Genomic DNA, 21461 nt, shown 5'->3' with positions numbered 1-21461 from the left:
TTGAGTACTACTTATTATTTTCCAGGGAATAGTCCTTGTTGCCCTTTAAATGGGGGTGGTGGTGGGTGGGGGTGTAGGACATGAAGCTAGAATCCCCCCCCCCCCCCCAAAGCCAAATCATCCTGTCCTCTGAATGCAGGTCAGGCTTGTGAGAGCCGGGCAGCACATCACTCCAGAGTAATTTAGATGCATCAATGAGATAACGGCCCTGTGATTGCAGGCCCACGCCGGAGGAGGAGATTGCCGTAATTTGCCATGGCTTACAGGTGATTCAGTGAAGCGCCTTTGTGAGGGGACAATGTGGGGCGCACGCGGTCCTGTTCCCCCCATAGCTGGTTAAGAACAGACTCACTGGTCCTGCACCACCGAATGTGTCAGGGTAAGCTTCTGCCTTTTAGTGCAATCGTGAAATATTTGGTAGCCCGTTGCTTCACAGCTGTTACACCACCTCATTTCTGTGAAATAATAATTTTGAGCCTTTTTTTCCCCTATGTGATGTAATGATGTAAATGATGCTTAGGTAGTTGCAATAAATCTAGCAATGTTACCACGTTTTTTTAACCACACTATCTTTATTATTGCAAACAGATACATTGGCAGAGCTGCAAGTTCACGTGGTTGGTATGTATTTGAAACAACCCCCCCCCCCTTTTTTTAGCAGAAGGTTTTGAGGAAACAGGATGAGCATTCTAAATAATAATTGTTGTAATTAGAGGGGCCCACATCAGTGCCATCCCCCTGCCCCCCAGACCCCCCTCCTCCCCGGCAACATTTTCAAGCATGTTTTGAGGGTGCTGGTCAGACTTCCAGTGCTTCTGGAGATCTTTCTTGCGGGGTTGTCGCAAAGGGAGGTCAAGAGGAAGCCACGTGATGCATCCACACGCCTGGAGGCCCTAGCGATAGATGGAACAGCCACAGCGGCGGTCTGTGACCCAATTAGACACAGTGGGGGGGTGGGGACCAACCAAACACAGCTTCTGAGATGACATCACTGATGTAAGTTAGCACTGCAGCTGAATATAAACATGACTTCACAGCACAATAGATTATCGAATTTCTCCTTCAGAGGCGGCCTGACAAAACAGGCCAATTTCTTTCTCCCATAGAATGAGCAGGATAACAATGTGAATGGGCAGGGAGCCATGCAATAACTAAGCAGCATTTAAGCCTAACAAAGCTGCTAACAATGAAAGCCAGCTTTCAGCCTTGCAATCACAGCCAGTCCTGCATCAGGCTGTTTTAAGGAGAGAGATTTATCCAGCCCAGACATGAGCAATGAGGGTCATATCTGTTTCTGGTTTTCATGCCAACTTCTCTTAATTACTTAATTAGCCCTAACATTTACAGCATCTGACATTTTAGCCGTATTTCTTGAGAAGCACATTAATGACAGCTGATGGCTGTTCTTGTGCTCCTATATGAAACATTTTACTGTGATCGAATCTGCCAGTGAACCTGTGTTGGTTTATATATCCAGTTATCTCGTTTAACCAGGTATTTGGTGGAAACAAAAACCTGCATACACACTAGCCCTCCAGAATCAACATTGCCTACCCCTTTTCTAGTCAAAGGAGATCATGAACAGTTTTTTTGTAAACGGAGAACAAAGAAAAACATTTAAAAGCAAATAAAAACTCACCCCTGTGATGAATAAACAATTCCATTGTTTAATGAAGCCCAAACTGATTTCACATTTGGAATTGTTCATGTTTTTACCTCCCAAATCTATATAACGGATACATTACTATACTTAATGAACACAGGTGACCATGTGCTGAGGTACTCCGTGACCATGTGCTGAGGTAATTCCATCATGGACACTTGAATATTCAGGCCCAGACTCTTCATAATCAAACAAACTGTTCAATCAAGTTGGAATGGAATAAAAAAAACCTGGACTTTCAGGTCCAGGGCTGCTTAACCCTAGGGTCAAAACAACTGTCAAAAAGCAATTCTGGATGGTTCTCATGGAACGACAGCAAAATTCATTATTTGTTTTCTCTTTCTCCTCTACAGAAAGCAAATACTTATACAATTCATAGGGCCCGATTTTGCCGACAAAAGTAGCACAGATGGGCCTGGTGGAGGTAGCACGGATAGTCAGTAGTAGAATTGATAATTTACTCCTGCACAAATGCAATGTTTTATGCCACTGACCGATTTGGCAGTTTCTTGAACTGCAGTGAACCTCTGTTGACTAACTTTGATAGTGTTTTCTTATAAATGGAAATTGATTTGTATCAGTTTCATGCTTTTGTATTAGCTTGATATTGATAAGGCATAATTGTGATGCTACACTGGGTTTCTTATTGTTTCAGTTCACAGAGATGGAAAAATGAGATATAATAAGTGAATACTTTTATTATGTCCAGCCAAGATGAAAAAAGTAAATCTGAAGCATATCTTGACAATATAATTTGCCTGAGGAAGCTTTTTTTTAGGATTCATAAATCCAGACACGAGGACTCTGCATCATCTGGAAAATTAATTTTTTAAAGGTAGAAAAAGAAAAGAAACCTGCTTGGATTTTGGGAAAAAAGCCCCCAGGTATTTTGGCCCAAAATGAATCTTTAAGAATTTTTTGAATTTTCTAGAGGATACAGCAATAAAGACACAGATTTTTGTACATGCCTCACTAACTAGATTCCATTAGCATTGATCACTACCCAGTGAACATATTTGTGGAGAAAATTTGGTTAAAAATCAGTGAAAGGCATTCAGATGAAAACCTGGCTACATTTGTTTGAAAGGTGAAAGTTTTCTTGCCAACTAAACACAGCTAGGCTGTATCCGGATAAAGTCTGTGCTATTTTTGGGTTAAGCCAGACCGTTTTTGACGAAAGGTCTCTCAGCCTAGATTTATACCCCTCTAGATACCTAGACGCTGGCTCTTACTCATCGGGTACCTCGTCAGCGTCAGTCACCTAATTTTGAATGGAAAAAATGTTGCTAAAAATTAGGTAATTGCATTTATGAATTGAATGTGAAATATATTTTCATTAATATTGCTTTTTCAATCTGTCACCAATATTTTTATTAAATTAAATGTTGCAGTTATTTGCAAATTAATTTACACAATATTAATAATTTAATGAATTAACAAATTCATATTATGTTTCTCCTGTACACTGATTTCTCATTTCCAAATGGCTTATGACAAATAAAATGACCAAGCCACTCAATTCTCCTTAAAAACTGTTCACTTTTGTACTGTAAGTGTAAACAACGCCAACTTTAAAAGATGGAGTTGATTTGAAAAAATGTAAATATAAATGATAAGGTCTGTAAACATCAATGGCAGCTGGAGCAAGGTGGACCCTGGGGGGCTTTCTGCCCCTTTACATGATTTTATTTTTTGTTATAACAACAAATTCGCCTATTGAAACTATTTTTATTATTAGCCTTTATTTAACCAGGAAAACCTCATCGAGATTAGAAATATTGACTTTTTTTCATGACTTTTTCAAGAGTGCCCTGACCAAGGCAGGCAGCAGCACATATAACATGATGGCAAACAGACAATATAAAACAAACTAGAGACAATGAAAATTACAGAGCACAAGATAAATAAATGTAAAATTTTAAAATAAAATCTAGAGGAAAAAATACAATTTTCTCTGAGAGGGAACTAGTATAAACACAAACATTATGCAAATGCTCAACTGCCATCCAAATAAATTCTAATTACCAGTATATTGACATTGTTCTTAAAGGGGGCTTCTTCCCCCATTTTACCTTATATCAGACATGACAAAACTGCCAGTTCACTCATGGCCATGATGCAGTGGCATCAAAAGGAAAACTCTCTACAATCAAGCATCAGTCTGTACTAGATATGGAACCAGGTTTTGAAGAAAGATATTCACCTGGGGATCTTGAAAAGCGCTCTCATTGGATGAAGGTCGGCCAGTGGAGGGTCTCCATCCCCCAGCTCAATGGCAGTGATTCCAAGGGACCAGACATCACAGCGGGCATCATAGGTTGAGTCGAGCTGCTGTTCACAAGCAATCACCTGTAGGGTGATCCCCATCAGAGAGAAAGAAAGAGAGAAAGATAGATATAGAGAGAGAAAGACAGAAAGACAAAGAGAAAAATCCTTCAGAGAGGACCCCGCTCGCCTCAACAAGCAAATGTACCACAAAAGTTTCAGTTCCAAAATTACAGTTTGAAATTTGTATTCTGGCCATAAAGAAAGGTTAGCCAAAGCCTGTTACGTCAGAACATTTGAAGAACATACAAAATATAATAATACCATTGACAGCTTAAAAAAATAAAGGCTAGACAGGATGGTGCTGAAATCAAAGATTAGAAATCATTAGAAATCCAAAAAGAAGTAACTTGAGATGACTCACCTTTTGCCTAGTATTAGTGCAAAATGTGTCCTTTTCCCCCAATACCAATATTCACTATTACAGAAGTATCATTTCTGTCTGACACAAAATTATTTGTAGCTTTTGAGAACACAATCAATCTGATTTACTGTAGATAAACACCAGGATCAATCTTTGTAGTTCTTAGAAAAGTGCATCCTGACTGGTCTCATTCATTAACGTACTCCATCTGTCTGGCCAGCTAGTTCTCTTCTCTTCTGGTTTGAAATATTTCCAATAAATATATGTAATATCTCAATTCTTATCAAAGCCTATAATCAATCCATCCCTTCTGGATGATTCTCCTCACTTTGGATACCTGTTTTGAAAGGTATTTTTTCTTTCAAATAAGTTTAAATCTTTACGTAGACCTGGCTGCAGAAACCGGACCTCCTCCCTGGACCTCCTCTTCTAATCCACCTTTATGTAAACTGCATGTAAACTTAAGTAAACTATGGGACAGCAGGCAAATAAAAAAAGAAAGATAAATAATGAAACAAATTATAAAAGACACCGAGACCTCTGAATTAGGATGCTTACAGAGACCAATTTTAAAATAATTTTAGTTTGTGTTCAAAAAAGTTAATAAAGATAAAAGAACATATAACTACAGCCTGAGATGGCTCCACAGATTGTTGCCATTTCACAGTGAGTATATATTCACTTATATATACACTCATTGTGTAGGCCTAAATTGACTAGTGATTATTAGTAATCAGAGTAGTATTTTTTAATTATTATAAAATATTTGCAAGCAAAGTGCATTCAATCCCAGACACCTGCTCACAATTGCAGAGCCATAATTACTGCAGCAAGTGACATAAAACATGATGCTAAAATGTACAAGAACAGTTATACAACTGGGCCTAACTACTCCCCAAATCATTACCCTTAGGACACACAGATATGCATTCAGATAAAATAAAAATCTTGAAAAACCAAAAGCCCCTAGCTCTTTTCTTAGTCCAAACAGTAGTCTAAGCTCAAGCCATAGCCGTGATGATAAACCCAGTTCCACAATGCCCCATAATAACTTCAATAAGAAATGTTGAATGTTTGGTTTCGGGAGCATTAGACGGGGTCTACCTCTGGGGCCATCCAGAATGGCGTTCCCACGGAGGTGTTCCGACGCAGCCGCGTGTTGGTCAGCTGAGCAGACACGCCTGGACAGAGCACAAGACAGGGGATCAACATGACTGGACGACGAGCAACACATGCATCAAATGCATCTAATGCATCATAAAACAAATGCGCTGAGAGGTGATGTAAGGTATGAGCTCCCCCGACTGAAATGCATGGGTTTAGCGTGGGCCGGGATCTGCAGATCCTTCCATTCTACTCAGCTCGGTTTCAGCAGTCACACGCTGAAATAATGAACAAAAAGTTCATTTTTTATATTTTACTAAATGGTTTGGTTTGAAACAATGTATGAGCTACTGTAAAATACATTTATCCTCAATACATTATTCTTACTTGTTGGTAACTTTGCACAGAAAATGTTTGTGCTTCCACAGGACATCACGTCTGTAGAAATGTTTCAAATAAAATCTGAAGAGCTTAAGCCCACACATACAAAAACTCACACCAACACATGCAGGAGGATCACACACGCGCACACACACACACTCACGCACACACAAAGTGATGCCTTTAATGCAAATGATGAATCATTTTGAGGTACAAATAGTTTTGCAACCCACGGGACTTAAATCATTTGAATGGAGATCCACTGAGAACATTCCAATGAGAAGCAGCAAGGCAGATAAGGAGAATTTTACTTTTGTTTTTGCTTTCTGGAAAAAGAGATGCTTTGCTAGAGACATGTCTTATCATTCAGTGTCCCCCTCCCAAACCACCCACCCGTAATAATATTTATTCATGAAAAAATGAACATTAACGGTTACATTGGAATAATGTTCTCATTGAAGCCTTGAGGCTTAGCAGAAAAAAAGACTGAAAATTAGGGACATGTTTAACAAGTCCACGTATCTTAGATTCCCAACACTAAATTATAGACATATTATTATGCAAACAAACAATAGGAAAAGAATCTTCTCCAATGAAACAGAAAATGTAATTACATAAAATATTACTACTGACAGAAGTCTCCAAACTGTTTTTATTTTTCATTCAGTTCCAGTCTGTTTTGACTACATTGTGATGTCCGTGGAAAAGTACCCGGATGATCACCAGCGTCTTGCTCGCAGCCATGAGTTCAGTCCAAACAAATTAGCATGTAAATCTCTAATGGACTGTGAAAGAAAGGAGCAAACCATATCTAAAAATGGTCGACAGTCATGGAGAAGCTTAGGGAATATGGTGGCTTGCAGGAGATTCCCTATTTATGTATATTAGCACATGCACAGGGGAGTGGATACTCACTGTAGCGTAATATAGAGGCCCTGGGGGCGGAGGCACCATTTTACAAAATGCTACAATGCTGACATTGGATGAGTGGATTCAAAAATCAGAATAAATTGACCTACTCTCTCCCCCTTTGACTGACTTCATGGGCTTAAGTAGCATCAGAAATGATGAGCAATGAACAAAGATCAAAAGTGATTATTGAAATGGGAAAGGAGCGAGAAACATTTTCAAGATGAATACACTGTGCTCCAAATTGCTTCTACACAAACATGCCCATCCACAAATTCTCTCTCTCTCTCTCTCTCTCTCTCTCACCCTCTCTCTCACACACACACACACACACACACAAACACATGCACAAGCTTGCATACATACCCACGCATATTGTCATGTACACACGAAAGAAAACCCACCCCCCACACATACATGCACAAACTGACATATATGAACACACATACAATACACTAGACATGGTTGCACACACACACACACACACACACACACACACACACACAAACAGGCACACACAGACACACGCACACACACGCACACACACACAAACACACAGAGACACACACATGTGCATGTACACACGCAGATTAAAAAATTCCTCTCTCCCTTTTTTTTCCACCACATTACCCAGAAGCTCGGCCTCTGGGCGATGCTTAATAATTATCAGAGAGATAACGCTGTCAATTTGAATATTTATGAAGAAACTGAAAAGCCGCTTTCTTCCATTCTATTCTATTTTGGCCCCTTTTTCGCCCAATAATGTCTTTCTTTCAGTGATGAGTCACTGCGGGGGCTTTATCAATTCTGCTGCTCAGCCGACCGTGTGCTCCGCACAACACACCCAGCTTCATGGTTCAGATTATCGCAGCATGATACTGAGCATGCATGGAGTGCCAGGCACGTGAACCCCCTCTCCCACCCAGAAACCTCACCAAACCCACTCATTTTCCCTCAAGGTATGCTCGGTGATCCAGATCTGCACTTCTAACCAGAAGATCACACGATTAATTCCCAGGTAGGGCACTCATATTGGATCTTTCAGCAATTGAAAATCATACAGAATTGAAGTAATAATAATAATAATAATAATAATAATACAGAAATATTGAGAGATAAATCATCTGGTTTATGAACGCTCCATGCTCATAATGTGATTTGAACATTCATATCTTCAAACACTTCTTAAAAATAAAAATAACATATTTTATCTTTACATGCACCACTTATTAGCATGTTTTCTAATCCTCACAAATATATTGAACTCATTGCCAGCTTAATTTCAGTAAACTTGTTTCTGCTAATTTTCCCAACAACTGCATTGAAAGAAATGAGAATAAAATGTCAGATTCTGTATCAGGGGCATTGATTCATACAGTTGGCTTCAGTAACAGGGAAAGAACAGATAACATCACATCATAAAACAAAAGGCTCTATTATCTGTATGAAATGATCTCTGAAATTATTCATTTGAGACTGGCTGCAGCTCAAAATAAAGGGGAAATTCTTTGGGTCAGCAAGCCAGTGCGATGCACTATAGCCATACCACGATATCTAAGAAAATACTCTGAAAATACTTTTTCATTTTCAGGTGGTTTGCAAAGGAAAGGGGATCAGAGCTGGGAAACTCAAATTCCCAATAAATGTTCCCTTAGCCTCTGCTATGATGTTCTCTGTCAGTCTTTTCAGCCCTGTGATCCTGGATTTTTCCATACTCTGTAAGCCTGCCCTTGAGGACAACTTACTGTACGTAAGCCACCAGCAATCATCACTTCTTTTACCATTCACGTCATGAGGCACTGCAGTTGAATTAGTGTCTCACCAGCCGACAGATGAAAGTTACGTAATGGTTCATATGACAGCAGAATTTAGATTTGTAGAAATCAAATCCTTCTACAGCTGCAACCTCTCCAGTGATTTTAGAAAAGAGGCCAAGGAAAAACATACAAAACATTTTCATTCAAATCCACAGATGCAAATTCAGGGAAATTGAGTGCCGACCGTGGCAGAGGGCAGGTAAAGCCGCATATCTAACCGTGACCCAGGTGTGATGTTCCATAAATGCTACGCATAACCTTCCTGTCCACTGCAACCTGAACCTAGCGGCTGTACATCCTGTGTTCAGTTATACCAAACCCCCACCCCACCATTCTGCACAGCAGTGCTTTGCCCTGCCTTCCACTGGGGCCGACACCGCAGTTATTGGAAGTCAGTAATTTCTGCTGAGGGAGCGTAGCCAGAGGTAAAGACTTGGGCTGAGGACAGCATGGCACATTCAGTCAAAGCACCATGCTGTGCTGCATGGATGAGCCCTATGGCCTTGGATCAAGTCCGGACCATGCCAGAGCAGACTGTCAGCCCCATAGGGCCTGAATTGGTGGTTGCATGGCCCATGGTATGAAGGGGGGTGGGATGGGGAGGTTGAGATTCTTTGGTGTCCGCATTTCATCGCTCTACACCACTGATCAATCGGGCACCCGTGGAAGACATGTCAAATATGCCACATCTTCCGACTCTATTCTGTGCGAGATTGGCTGTAGCCTGCGATGTGAAAAGAAGCACGTATTCTTTCAGAAGAGGACAGTGGTTGTCTGAATCGGCAGTGGGGTCACACATTAACATGGCTGCGGTCACAGATTGAACATTCCAAATTAGGAGTGAATTGAGAGTTGGATATATGGGGATGCTTAATATAACACTACCACTATAAAGCTTTGAATTTAAAATGAGCAAAGGATTCAAACATATGTTGCATTGTTTTTCCTTCTCAAATATTATCCACCATCACACAATCAGCAGTCACTGAATTTAGTTAAAACTATTGTGACAAAACAGATTAATGTAAAGCGAATGACACCGCATTGTATTGATTAGATTGAAATCCTACCTTTTAAAAATCTTGAGAGATCAAAGTGAGATTGTGCAGAGAATGCTGAAAGGGTGTTTATCAAAATGGGGGCACCTCAAAGCATTTCAGAGCAGAAAGAGGATCAAGGACTTAAAAGCTTTTTTGGCATTAATAATACACTGCTTTACATAAATAACAATGTCGATTATTCAAAAGAGATACTACAGTATTGTTTCGGGCCTGATGTTTTCTAATGTAAATGCTACGCTAACATATTCAGTTCTAAAAAGTTGAAATCTTTGAGCTCTAATGGAAAGAGGAGGATTCACTAAATTGCACTTTGATTGTTCAAGAGCATATGCAATTCAATCAAACCTCCCAGATTAATCTTGTGCTGTCTTCCAATAAGTGCCACTTTTCTCAACGTATTGAGATATGAGGTTTGCGCCAACAAAAATGAGTTTTCATGGAGTGATTAGCCCCCATAGTCATGACAGAGTGGTCATGCAACTCTTTAAAATACCCGCCTTTTCATGCTTAAATCTCAGACACACTATATTGAGTTCTCTGGCACAGGAAGATATCCAATCATGGGAAGACAGACAGTTGCTACTCCAAGATGACAGTTAATTAATTTTGTTTCAAAATCAAATTAAATAACAACTGCTTGTGTTCATAGCAAATATAGGCTAATGTTACAATCTACTACAAATTAAAGACAAGTGTGTAGCGTATTAGGATTACAATGCTACAAATCCTGCAGTTCCAAAAATGGTTTAATTTACTCCCAGCAAGTGATTTCTTTAATGACAGATCAGTACATGGACCCATGCAAGCCAGCCTGTTGATTATGAACTGGCACTAAAAATACCATATTTTTTAAAATGTTCATTTTAATTTCCACATGCCTATGCAGAGGCTTCTGTTAAATTTCTAAAACTTAACTTGTGAAGCAAAAAACTGTGAATGCGTTACATTATTGCAGTGTTATATAGAAATTAACATTTAATCGTTATCAACATTAGCCAGTCAAAGGTCATTTACATTTGCTTTAACACTATATAAAAATTAGGCAAGCAACTTGTATTTGCTGACTGAAAAAAGTTTATTATTATGCTGTGTCACCAGGCATGACAAAATGTATTGCTCACGGTTAATAAAAAATCCAGAATGAACAACTGATGGCAAAAGCGAATTGCTACTTAGTGAATTTCAGTAGCCTATGCAGCAACGTGTTTTGTCTGTGGCCTTCAGGAACTGTAAGGCATAACCAATTTAGCCTGGCTCCAGCTACAAAACTATCTGTATATATGACATCTGCTAAAAATGTTTGACTGCTTTATCATCAGTAAATGTCCCAAGCTATTAATTCACTGTATGGAAATACTGACCAAATCATATTTAAATAGGAAATTATGCTGTTAACAGTTGAAATAGCCTTTACTCTGAACAATGTATTTTGATTTAAATTTTGTTGCCCTTGTAATGTTTATATTTTAATAATTGCATATAAAAGTGAGGATTGGAAAGTTGGAGACAGAAGGATTCTTTGTAAACAGCATGCTCACTAGCTCTTTAAAAAAGCAGCCCCCTCCAGCTCAGGTAACTACAATTTTCAGGCTCACTTCTCTTCCTGTTTCTCTAATTTTCCAGTCTTCATCACCATTAGAGTTTGTTAGAATAAATCTGAAAAAGTCTGGTTTAATTGAATTGCACGTGCTCTAAAACTGAATAAATGCAATTGATTGGCTATGCTTCCACTTCCTCAGGAGAAAATGGAAGATTCAGTTGTGGGATTAAACTAAAGCATTCAGGAGGGCTCCTCGGCCTGTTTGCAGCAGGCAAGGATGACCAAGAGCTCAATTTCTGCGAGAAAATGTAAAAGAAATTATTCCGAACCCATAATAATACGTACATTAAAGCGCTCTGCACTGCTGACAAATGAGCAGGTCTGCTTTGATTTTAATGCGCAGCCTTAAAAAGCAATGTTCCCTGGAACTGCATTACTGATCATGACCGTCCATATTCTTCCTGTGCACTGTTAATGTTCTCTGCACTTTACAAAGTGGGAAGCAGTTAACTCTGCAAGCACCACGGCAGTAAAAGCTTAGCGCATCAGTGGGTGAGAATGCACACGTATGCACTTGTATTTGTGATATGTACACAAAAGCGCATACATAAACATACAAACTAGCACGCACACAGGAACATATTTTAATGCACAAAATCACCCACACGCTCTCGCACACACATGCACGCGCATACACTTGCACACAATAATTGCACACAAAATCAAATACACACTCACACACAAACATACACATACACGTGCAAATGTAAAATGTACAAAATAATCCACACACACTTGCACACCCCTCCCCAACACACACATACATGTACATACACATATATAGCATATACACACTCATGCACAAACTAGCATACACATATAAATGCAAAATGTATAAAATAACCCAGACACTCTTGCACACACACACACACACACACACACACATACACTAATTAATTATTACAAACCAAAGTCGACCAGCTTAATCCCTCCCTGAGTGGTCAGCAGGATGTTGTTTCCCTTGACGTCACGGTGGATGGTCTTGTTGGCATGTAAATGCTGGAGCCCCTGGCAGGAGGAGAGACAGGCCTGTCACCCCACATCAGCTCTGAGGAGGAACGGCTTACTGCTTGCTGCTCATGCATCTAAACATGGCGTCTGAAGGTGTAGGGAGGCCAAAGAGCAAAATGGGGAGAAAATGTCCTCTCTCCCAATAAAATCACACCCAACTTGTTAAACCCTATTCAACAGACCACAACTCACACAAGTTTTTCCCCCTATGCCTCAAATGTATCACAGGCATAAGTTCAAAACTCCTTCAAGCGGCTCTAAACCGGAGCCATATTTTCACAATAGCTGTCCTGCTATAATTATTATTAATATGGCACATGTTCCTTTTATCCAAAGCGAATTACAGGGCCATTATGAAGCGCACTAAAAGGCCATATCATAAAAGCATTGCATACATTGTGCATATACCGTGCATCGCACCAGTGCTGTTGGCCTAAAAAAGATGTAAAGATGAGACCTCGCATACCTGTTTTACACAGGGCAAATTTTGCATACTAAATGAAAAGACAGCTATGGCTGGGGAAATAAACTGTCTTGCCATTGGGTGAAGATGTTCCAGAAAGGCTAGCAGGTTGTGTGTACGCACACTTAGAAGTGTATGCACGCACAAGCACGCGCACGCCGTGCACACAGCCTCACCATGAGCGCTTCGTGTAATATGTACGCTATTATGGCCTCGTCCATTCGGTCCCCCCTCTTCAGCATGCCTTTGGCTAGATCAGTCACCGATCCACCATTACAGAGCTAGAATACAGAAAGGAGAACAATCAAAAGGTTTTCACAGTTCCCTCACATCAAAAACAGAATTTCTTTCCAAACATTTAAATCTGTTTTGAAATGCTATATATGCACAAAAAGGTTATACTATTTACGATTCGTGTTCTGTGGATGTTGTACTGTAAATGCGCAGGTTCAATCCCACTCTGATATTAGGTATGCCTTGGCATGACTCAGCAAATGCAGATCATAGCCCTACAAAGAAATCTTTATCTCAGCTTTATTCCTAACATACTGCTCCTTAAGATAAAGGATTCGTAAACCACATGATGATGTCAAAGCGAATCCGGCTTCTGAGACGGGCTGCCGCCCTGACAGTGCAGCCTGTTTGGCAATCTTTAAAGCCTTATCTGTCAGAAACAGTCAGAGGAGAGAGAATTCGCCTTTGGAAAAAATTTCCATAAGAAGGATTTACTCAGCTTTGCTGATGACTAAACGTTGCAATTATTAAAGATGTTCTGGTCATGGTCTCAACATTAAGTAACCCTTTTATTTCTGTGAATTTGTAATATTTTCTGCTGTGGGTAGACCCTGAAAAATTAAGCCAGATTTCATGCAACTGAAATTCAGTGGGATATAAATATTTTCCTGCATTAATTTGAGCATTTAAAGCATCTTGTGAACGATCAGAGGTATTCAACATTTTTGCAGTTTTAAAAACGTATGTGTGGAAAAAGAATATGAATACCAATATCTGTACAATATAACACTGAATACCTGAGTGTAATGAGCCCTATAAACTAGAGAAATAATGAGAAATATTTTTGTCAAAGCTATGTGCAATATGGCACATTGGTTTTAAAGGAACCTTTGTACAAGCAACCTTTCTGAATTATACATTCATGGTGCATTGAGGGGACGTACAGATGACACTTCTTTATGATAGTTATAGAACTTGGGTTCCAAAAGGAAATAGTTAAAATAGTTGGGCGACTGCCATTGTGTCCTTAGGACAGATATGGAACTTGAAATGCTTCAGCAAAATATCCAGTTCTGTACATATACAGTACGCCCTGTACGTCACCCTGCATATGGAAATCAGAGAATGAAATGGCATTGAGGATAATTACAGGTGACCTTGTGTGGGTGAATCAGGGCCCTCCTGGCCATCTGAATTATGTCAGACGAGAGCCATGTCATGCCTCTTTGCTTTCTCTTAAACAATTTTTGAGAATAACCGTGGTAATTGTCTAATAATCCTCACTCTTGCAGAGGCAGTGCTGAGAAAAGAAAAATCAATTCACTTCCACTCCTGCACTGCTCTTGTGGAAAATGAAGTGGTTCTGAGAAACCTAGATATTTTTAACATGGATTTCGTTTGAAAGACATGCGTTGACCTCACCTCTTTATACAGAACAATAGGCATAATGATCCTCTATAGAACCCCACCATCTCAGTATGCAATCGTGCAGTAGAACAAGTGCTCCAAGCATGCCCCACCCCCATTTCTTGTTTTTAAGGCACATCCCCGACCGCTCTCATTCCCACCCCATTATATCCACACAAACTCCTCCTTTCACTCGTTCAGTTCAAAGCAATAGACATGCTCACGGCAGGTATTCTTAATTGTTTCTCATACTGATATATGAGAAACTCATTTTCTGTTTTGTGATCATTTTTGTTTCATTTGATCTCTTGATTGGACTCAGATACATCATTCACATGTCATACAAAGCTTTTTTACATTTAATCTCCCAGTTTTTTTCTTAAAGTGACTGTACTATGATCAACTGCTTGTTAGGTTGCATACATAATAATGTTGAATACCAATGCATGTTACTGTAATCCTTGGTATCAGCACTGGCTTTGGTGCAGTTTTTAAATGTATGGAACAGGAGTCACATCTCTTTGGTTCTACAGCAACCCCTTTTACGGAAATTGGACGAAATTGCCGTGAGTTGCCATGGCAACAACAATAACCCCTTATTTTGTGCTATCTCAAGTCTGCCCCAAAAGAGATGAAAATCAAAATGCCCTTGAATGTGTACACCAATGAAAGGACAGAATGGCAGAGAAAATCGCAGGAAAAAGAAAAATATACATTTTGTTGTATATTAGCGATAAAAAGGAACAAATTTGCACACTTTGTGTGTATACACTTCCGAGGGTTTTATCCCTTTTCTCTCCCTGATGATTTGGATCAGCAATTTCTTAAAAGGTGATACCTTTGAAATAAAATAAAGGGCAACCCACACACACATAGAGAGAGTGAGAGTGTGTGTGTGTGTGTGTGTGTGTGTGTGTGTGAGAGAGAGAGAGAGAGAGAGAGAGAGAGAGAGAGAGAGAGAGATTCTGTCCTAACCATTGTGAGCATATAGCACTAGGTGGTTTCAGGTATAATCAGTCTCTAAAGAAGTTCATTTTGAATATTTCTAAGGGATATGAACGTGTCCATGTTCATTATTATACTAAATGTTTTTTTTTTCAGTACACCATGTTATTAGCATGCTCTTTGACAACAGTTTCAGCAGAGCGGCGATTCATAGTTTTCAGCTGGCAAACTAAAAGACATCCAGAGCTGTCTACACCTTGCCTTGTGAAAAGGTGGTAACAGGGTGAGTCGGAGCTCTGAATTCGAATTTGTATATGTACATACACAATCTCTTTGTCGAAAACCACAGTTTCAGGACAGATATCACACTTTGAGTTTCCCCAACAATCATCCCATAGAGTGCAAAAATATAATTACTGTTGGCAGACCTGCTGGTGATCCAGCACATTTTGTGCATCTGTGGCATCTTATTTTGTGTCTTTTTTCAGGCTTACTGCATTTTAAACCCATGACTTAGCAATTTAAAACATTGTGCTTTTGCTTTCAGTACAAATGTTTTGTTTTTTTAGCATATGGATTCCAGTTGTTAAAAAAAAAAACTGAAATAAAATGCACATAAAATGTTATGGCAAAGGGGGTTTCTTTAATTGAACAGATTTTAATAGTACAGTTATAGCACTCTGAGGAAGTCAGGGCAGAAATTGTTCAGGCCTAACTGAAACCTACGGTGAGCCTATAGTATCTTAACTCATTTCGACTTTTGTAGTTCATTCTTACTGATGTTCCCTTGCCAACGCAACCAAAAATAGTGCATTTCAATAAAAAAGAACCCTGCACAGAATATATTTCATAAATAAGACTGCACCATCACCATCGTCGCCATTTTCATTTTTTTGACATTCTTGGCACCTGCATTTTATGGTGTAATCTATGGAGGTAGAAATGTGAAAGAGTAAATATTTCCAATTGCAATTTTTCTTAAGATATTTTGACAGAATCAGATGTTTTGACACAAATGACAGTGCCATATAATTAACTGATCACAAACTCAGTGATTAATCTATGTTACTGAGTACTGAATGTCAACTTAAAACAACGTCAATTACTATTTTTATGCATTAGATAGATTATATAGGCCCTACCTGCATATTCATTATTTTTACGTGTGCTTGTGCATACAGTAAATCATTTAGAACTTCAACTTTGCTGAAAGGAACTGTCCAAATTAAATAAGAAATCTAACTGGAAAATCTAAAATAGTCGGTTTTGATGTATTCGCTAATGCTATCAGCACTCTCATTCATAAGGATGAGGACATTTGTGTATATTTTTTTCGATAATAATGCAACATCAAAATATTAATGTTCAATGTACCCATCACATGTAAAGGTTGTGTAAGTCGCTCTGGAAAAGAGCATCTGCTGATCTGTAATGTAACAAATTTTCACAAAATTGTGGCTGCAGGCTGCAAATGTGTCCTCTCCTTTGTGTATTCTCTTTCCATTTAGAACAGTTAATTATGAGAACCGGCAGGAGTTCTGAATTGCAGGAGCCACTTAGAATAGCTGTTCTAGAAAAAACAATGCCTTTAAAAAGATTAGGCGACTTTGTCGTTTGTATTTCACCCGTCCATTAAGTTGCCGATAGAAGAAACACTTTAGTCACAAGCAAGGCCTACAATATAAAGAATGTGCTGTCTAAAAAGGTGATGGTGGAAAATACGACGCAGAACCGTTTTGGGTACTTGGTATTTTTGCATTTAGAGAAGGGCTCGTGAATGCTTTAAAGACCCAGTAATTGCCAATCTACCGGCAGTGCAGGCTCCTCCCAAGCGAAGCGACATATCAGAATTCCATGTAGACTCAGCTGCCGTGGGCTGGCTCGATTTGACATCAGCCGACAGCACTCCCAAGATCAGCTGTCATAAAATTACACCGAAAGAAAAATACTTCATATTTATATGAACAGCTTAAGCGTTTTGATGTACACGTGCTTACCCAAATAACTTTAGCAGTCACATTTTGTGTTTCAGGGTGTATGGCTGTGAAACAACAATAAAGTATTAGACAGACAGCTAGTAGATCAGGAGATCCGGTTGTGTCTCGAACTAGGCTACATGACTCCTGCATTAGCACTAGGGCTAACAGTAAGTATGCGGGTCTTATTATGGTTTTATGAATCCCCGTCAGCTTGCACATATGTACTTTAAAAATCCAGTGGGGAGAAATGCAAGCCTTTGGATTTAAAGAGGCGAGTGTGTTTTTACCATTTTTGACCTCCTGCTTATAACTTCCAATCACTTTAGTGCGCGTATATTATTAGTTGTAAATACCAGGCAAGACATAAAGTTAATCATGTCCTATAAGATGGGACTTAAGACTGGCTGTTCACTAGGGCTATATTTTTAGGCGCAAGAGAAATATTTTGATGTTACTTAATTACCCTGTCTTTCTGTAGGTTCAGTTTTAATGATCTACTATCTACAGTTTCATGTACACTGAAGAGGAAATGGGTCTACTAGAGAGATAGTAGTACACCTAACAAATGTTTCCTATAAAACAAATATGCTTTTAAAGGAAAATTAACTAGTTATGATGCCTACTGCGGCAATTTTACAGGGTAGGCTTCACAACTTTCGCAAGCATTCCAGAAAAAATAGCCTTGAGGAATATGCGTAATTTTTTTAAAGCCATAAAACTACCTTGACGTTCGTGTGATGTAAAAACATAAAGGACTAAAAGATCAAATAAACGAAGGGTGTCTATAGTATCGGCGCTTTTAATTCCAGAAAAGTGTGGTCCTGCAACTTTAAAGGCAACGTGTGAAGCAGGTGCTCCGCTTAATCACGTGATTGACCTTTAAATAATGTTTTTTTTCCTGAGCTCAGCTACCATTCATCTGATATGTTAACAAGTAAATGTTGTCCAAATAAATTTAGTCTTATTAATTAAAGCATAAATTCAACAAACATATGCGGCTGTACGCAGGCAATACAGCAGTGGGATAAAATTCAGTGACTTGTACAAACGGAAGAAAAGGCCAGTGCGTGTTGTTCCAAAGAGAAGTCTGCTGTCTTGAACGGTGAATCACCTTAATCAGTAACGTGTGCTTTGACAGGACAAGCGATTGCAAAACCCGCTTTTGCTGGACAGGCTCCACAATCCACAAGACTGCTCCCCGGAGTCGCTCTTTTGTACAGGTGCCGTTATCGTTTACACTCCAATAATGAGGAGGTGTCTGGTTTCTGCCGACATTTAATGAAATGCCCTTACAAACAATGGCTTTTAAAACCTCATTGCCAATTAATAACGCCAAACTAGACGACCTGGAACCACGAGGAAGGGCTTCATTTCAGGTATCAGGGAAATCAATAAAGCTATCAGAGCCTAAAGGCTTGAAACAGGTTGTGATTATTTAAAAGGATCCAGGCATGAATGGACACAGTAAAACCAACTGGCAGACTGCGTGATACAATAAGCACTGAACATAAACTCATGCACAAAGATACTGTTTGGAAATTAACAGAAGCACTGGACAAATATAATAAATAGTTTCAGGTTTACTATAATAATATACTTTATTTTTATTACTGTATAATAATAATAATAATAATAATATCATTGTTCAGTTGACTTGGAGTAATGTGCATGCAGACCAAAAATATGTAGCCTTCTGTATAAAATAGGCTAATGCTCTTGTGATTGTCCCTAGGGTATTTCTCTATTGCCAGTCTTTTTAGGCTTACGTGCTGCACTACGTTTTGCTGGGTGAGATTTTAGAAATGTTTTGACAAAGCAATGAGATTGACAATAGTTAAATTCGACAACAAGCATTAAAGTGACTGCTCACTGCCCTGCTTTCCTCTGAGTCATCACAGATATGGGCTGAAGCAATTTCCAACGGTTTTCATTTTGAATGATAATTTTTGGGTCTTAATAGTTCAATACAAATAACCTAATATCCAACTGAGTGTTTTTCTGCGTTTTTCATAATGTATCCCATGGACAAAATGCGGCTCTGTATGTGTTGTAAGACAACAATTTTTCAGGGCAATGCATCTTTTCATCTACAGTTACATCACAAGACAGTGGGCATGAGCTGTAGGTCAGTGGCAATTAGTGAAAGTGCTGGAGGCGCCATTACAAAACAAAGTCCCAGTTTGTATTCATTGTAAAAATAAAAGTAAATATCCTGATAAACATAGCTTGGGGTATTGAAGGCAATGGGAGGCATGGAAGAAGTGCCAGTGGTGCTGTCTGATGTCAGTCAGGCCAAACACTTAAAAAAACACCTCATCATGCACCTCTATCAGTAGAACCACACTGCAGCCACTGAGGGCACTACATCTAGTGACTAATTATTTTACATAAGACATTCATAACAGACACATGGAAATGTCCAATATCTATGATATTACAGAGGAATTCTGTCATGTTTTAACAATGACAGTTTTATTAGATTGATATAATACTGGTCTCTCTATACAGCTAACTCACTACCATATCTGATTTTGCATAATGGTTCCTTTTCTTAAACTCATTGATGGCAAGGCAGCTACACAGTAAGCAATAAAAAACAATCCTTCAGTCTTAGCTGTCTAGCTAACAACCGACCAAGATATCTAAATTGGTAATAATGTTTAGTGAGATAGGAGCAAAACAACCAGCACGATCTCTGTAATTAATGGCTTGCCACTGGAACGCATTTACTGTTTGGAATAGTGGTAATTTTTCATGATAAAATACACCCTGGCCAAGACAGTAGTAATCAAAGGTCTATTATTCAAAAGGGCAGTTCTTTCTGTCCCCCACAAACCAGCTATGCCATCCAATAGGCATCCAATAAAATACTCCAGTCGTGCAAAATATTAAGGTAGCTTATACTCCATTGCTCTAAATAATGTAAGAACATTTCACTGGTCATCTTTAAATGTAATTAAAAGCCATTCTGGGGTCATTACATTTCGGAGTGACATCACCTACATGTGCTCTAAAACCCACCTATGCTTAAAAGTACTGTAGTGAAGGCATATGCCTGTGATAGTACTGCACATAGCAAGAGGAAATTAGGCATGGTCATCTTTTGAGTGAACAGAGGATTTGTCATGTGTTCATTTTGAAGTAAGCAAACTCTTGGATTATAAACTCACTCTCAGAAAAAAGGCTTCTTTGGCTTGTCTCCATAGTGGAATGCCTTTTAGTTCTTTATGTAACCGTGTATGGTACGTGTGAAAATTGTGTAAGCTCCCAGATTAAACCATTTGCCTGACAAAAAACTTCAGCTAAATAGGACTCCTCATCAAATGTAATGTATGCCAGAAATACACAATACAAGTGAACATTTCAAAATTCACTTCACAGGGCAATACAAATCTATGAATTTTTCATGTTTATGTACTTTTATGTTCAGGATTTAGAATAGTTCAAATGCAGCTTTTAGTTGTAGGATATAGTTTGTTAATTTCAACAAAAATATATACTAATTCTCTTTTTAAATAAAATATTTTATACACATTCAAATGATTTTTTTAAATCAACTTCTGGGACAAGTAGGTTAGGAGCAGCAAAATACTGTAAATACTGTTTGTATTGGGGGTGAGTGGGGGAGATGCCAGTGAAGCCGTGCATCAGGAGCAGAGCAGTGGGGTTACTGTTTTTCTGCAGATGGCCACTGTATATCTGACCACAGCAGCTAACCCTAATGTATGCTTTCTCCAGGCTGAGCGACTAACCTTGTCTTGTTCATAAAAGCACTTGGACTTAGGTACTTTCATACACCCACTTGGGCAACAGAGTAGCTTATATAATATATTAGTAGACAATGTTAAGCTCTGCTCAAATTAATGTAAAAGCAAATCCATTTTCTGGAGTTATGTCTTTATTTGTGTTGTCCTACGACTGTGAACACAGTGCTTTTAAGAACAAATTAAGGCCTACTCCATTAACCAAATGTGTAAAAAACATTTAAATAGAAAACACACATACACAAATAATTTGATTATAAATATTATTCTGAAACACAACAAGCCTTAATGGAAAAAGAAAAATGTGAAAAGCATGAAAATAATGAATCAAAATTAGAGTAAAAATAGATGAAGCCAGCCTTGGAAATGGTCATAATGCTCTTTTGAATAGAAATTATTTTTGTTATTTTAAGTGAAAGCCATATCAGAATAAT

General features: G+C 38.8%; 1 protein-coding gene across 1 annotated transcript in view; it reads right to left on the bottom strand.

Moving 5' to 3' along the window:
- The window catches only part of myo3a (myosin IIIA), a 92427-nt gene that overhangs the window by 50693 nt on the left and 20273 nt on the right, over nt 1-21461 (bottom strand). Inside the window, exons 4-7 of the mRNA XM_035412833.1 lie at nt 12875-12979; nt 12133-12232; nt 5457-5533; nt 3867-4012 (exon numbers count right to left, since the gene is read on the bottom strand). Coding sequence (XP_035268724.1) covers nt 3867-4012; nt 5457-5533; nt 12133-12232; nt 12875-12979 — 428 coding nt within the window. The remainder of the gene's footprint in view (nt 1-3866; nt 4013-5456; nt 5534-12132; nt 12233-12874; nt 12980-21461) is intronic.

This window comes from Anguilla anguilla, chromosome 4, assembly GCF_013347855.1.
Source record: "Anguilla anguilla isolate fAngAng1 chromosome 4, fAngAng1.pri, whole genome shotgun sequence".
Lineage (NCBI taxonomy): Eukaryota > Metazoa > Chordata > Actinopteri > Anguilliformes > Anguillidae > Anguilla > Anguilla anguilla.
Note: the sequence above shows the minus strand (reverse complement) of the source record. Positions and strands in the feature narration are given on the sequence as shown.